Here is a 2,534-nt window from a genome sequence, read left to right on the forward strand (position 1 = left end):
GAAAAATATTAATTGAAGAGAAGTGTATACGATTCCGTACTATTCTAAGTCAACTATGCATATATATTCCAATTAACCTTTCGATGTCCCTAACCCCATAAATTAAATCTTTGTTGTGCTGGATCATGTTAACTTTTTTTTTTTACGCTTAATATATCAATATATTAGGAGATCTAATTTTGTATTATATTTTTCTATGATTTTTCAGGGAACAGTGAAGGGCAACCATTTAACCATTAGGAAGACGGGAATTCAATCATTGCAACCGTAACAATAAGATGGTAACTATACGGCTTCGTAGTTGGTTTCATACGTATAATAAATTTAACTAATGAAAAGAAAACATTGTTCTTTCTGATCAATTTCTCAAGACTCTATCTAATGTTTTTATGAAAAATATTCAGGCATGGTAGAGAGTTTGTGTATTATTCCATAAGCTATCATTTTTTTATTTATGTCAAAAGTAGTTACTTTTATGTTATGAGAGTCTCCAACTTTTTCTGAAATCGTGAGTATTAATTGAATAATACGGGCACTACTACAGATACAGCCTATAACAACGGGTAAAAACCGTTGTAAAATAAAAAAGCGGACATTGTTAAAGCGGCCGTTGTAGAAGGTATTTACAACGGTTTGCTTATTTAGTGAAACCGTTGTCTAAAGTATTCACCACGGTTAAAAGCCGTTGTTGTTGGGTGTTCTCCGTTGTGGAAAGTGTTTCAAAATTTTGGAGGGAATAATATAACAACGGTTGTCTTATGTATAACCGTTGTTGTAACTTTCCCTCCAAAATTGTGAAGTCTTTTGACAACGGGTTTATGGTACATACCCGTTGTTGAAATTTTTTTTAACAACGGTTCTTTGTTTAATACCCGTTGTTGTAATTTTATTACCAAAATTGTGAAGACTTTTAACAACGGTTCTTTGATTAAAACCTGTTGTTGAATATTATGCGCGGGTATTTGTGAATGTCATTCACAACGGTGTTATTTTTATTAACCGCTGTGAAAAGTATTCACAACGGTTTTTTTTAGTAACCGTTTTTACTACGAACTCCTATTGTTTTGAAAAAATAAATTTGTTTCATGCCATTCAAAAACCTGCATATGTCAGCAGCACCATATACCAGCACCAGCATAAATCACAGCTGGGTTCATCAGAACTTAATAAATTCAATTCAACCACAACAGCAGCTGCATCATATATATATATACTTACAAGGAGTTGAATTTACATGAACTAATCATTCCCTAACTTCAACAAAAAATTTACTAATAAGTTGATCTAAACTCTGAGTATCATGCATTTCTAATATATTCTAAGACGTAGTTGCCCCACATGTCTCTTACCTCGTCTATATCTACACTTGAGTACTGCTCAATCTGTTGTGACGGGTTGATTGCATACTGCGGCAAAAACAAAGAGAAGACATTATGGTATATATAGCAGCAAGCAAGACAACATTAGCAACATCATGGTATATATAGCAGCAAGCAAGACAACATTAGCTCTAATTTAAAAAAAAGTAATAAACACATGTTTAAATTATTACTAACCTTTTCTGGAATAACGAGATATCTTCGCCTAATAATCTCCAACATGAACCGACAAGCGTAGTATCCACATTGTATGTTATCTGGCTGGCGAGGGGCCTATTATTACATAAAAAAACAGACGAGAGAAGGCTCACATCAGAATCTTGAACTTTAGGTATTGTATTAGTATTAAACATAGATTTTGCACTTAATGTTATTGTATTTGAGCACGTACCCCTGTTATCGTAATAAAATCAGGGCCAACATCAGAATCTTCCGTGGGTTGATCCTGCTCGTTTGCTCTTTTCTTCTTAAAGGCCCTTTTTTTAAAAAATAAAAAAGGAGGCAGAAACTAATTTTTTTAGGGGCAAAAATATGAAAGAGATTTTTTCTATAAACAAAAAATGAAAATGTTATTATAAATAAATCAGTATTATAAACTTACATATTAATCAAGTGCTTAAAAGTCTCGCTTGGTTGATGATGTAAAGAGTCCAACCAGAAAACTTTATTCCTTGTCGGCATGATGGCTGCTAGCACCCAATGAGTCCTACATCAAGAGACATCATCATTATTAACAAGTACATATATTAGGTATGAAAATGCAATTGTAGGGGGAAACGTAATATTAATTTGTTTATTACCCTTTTTCATTATAAGCGCCAAAAATCAGCTTCTTGGTTGTCGCCAATTGCTGAGCAATATAATCTACCCGTTGTTCGAACGAGAAATCCGGAATAAATAAAGATAAAACATAGGGGCACGGGGAATCAGTATAGATCGGATGGAATATTCTTTCGGGGATCACTCTCAATTTCAATATCCTACATTATTACGGTATTAATTCCGGTATTTAAAACACTATCTAGTAGTCAGAATATTAGACTATGAAATTATTTATTAAGAAACTTACTTCATCCAAACAAATATGTGTTGGATATCAATCTGGTCTAGGCCAGCCCATACGGCTAGCACATCCCATGATAGATGTGCTTGGCG

The 2,534-nt window shown here is 33.5% G+C and overlaps 1 protein-coding gene across 1 annotated transcript; it reads right to left on the reverse strand.

Annotated features, from left to right (window-relative positions):
• Positions 1 to 1,187: 1,187 nt before the first annotated feature.
• LOC141633727 (uncharacterized) lies at positions 1,188 to 2,077 on the reverse strand. Its single transcript, XM_074446156.1, has 4 exons — positions 1,981 to 2,077; positions 1,771 to 1,855; positions 1,557 to 1,652; positions 1,188 to 1,406 (listed from the first exon to the last, which is right to left on the reverse strand). Exons 1-4 carry the CDS (start codon positions 2,058 to 2,060, stop codon positions 1,299 to 1,301), a joined length of 369 nt encoding a protein of 122 aa, XP_074302257.1. The 5' UTR covers positions 2,061 to 2,077; the 3' UTR covers positions 1,188 to 1,298.
• Positions 2,078 to 2,534: the final 457 nt, after the last annotated feature.

This window comes from Silene latifolia, chromosome Y, assembly GCF_048544455.1.
Source record: "Silene latifolia isolate original U9 population chromosome Y, ASM4854445v1, whole genome shotgun sequence".
In the NCBI taxonomy this organism is placed as follows: Eukaryota; Viridiplantae; Streptophyta; class Magnoliopsida; order Caryophyllales; family Caryophyllaceae; genus Silene; species Silene latifolia.

What these genes read in the sequence shown, in the direction of transcription:
- LOC141633727 (XM_074446156.1), bottom strand. Translation starts at nt 2,060, where the DNA reads ATGCCGACAAGGAATAAAGTTTTCTGGTTGGACTCTTTACATCATCAA. An exon ending in ATTTTATTACGATAACAGGG is followed by an intron (nt 1,653 to 1,770) that starts GTACGTGCTCAA and finishes ATGTAATAATAG; the next exon opens with GCCCCTCGCCAGCCAGATAA. An exon ending in ATCTCGTTATTCCAGAAAAG is followed by an intron (nt 1,407 to 1,556) that starts GTTAGTAATAAT and finishes TTTTTGCCGCAG; the next exon opens with TATGCAATCAACCCGTCACA.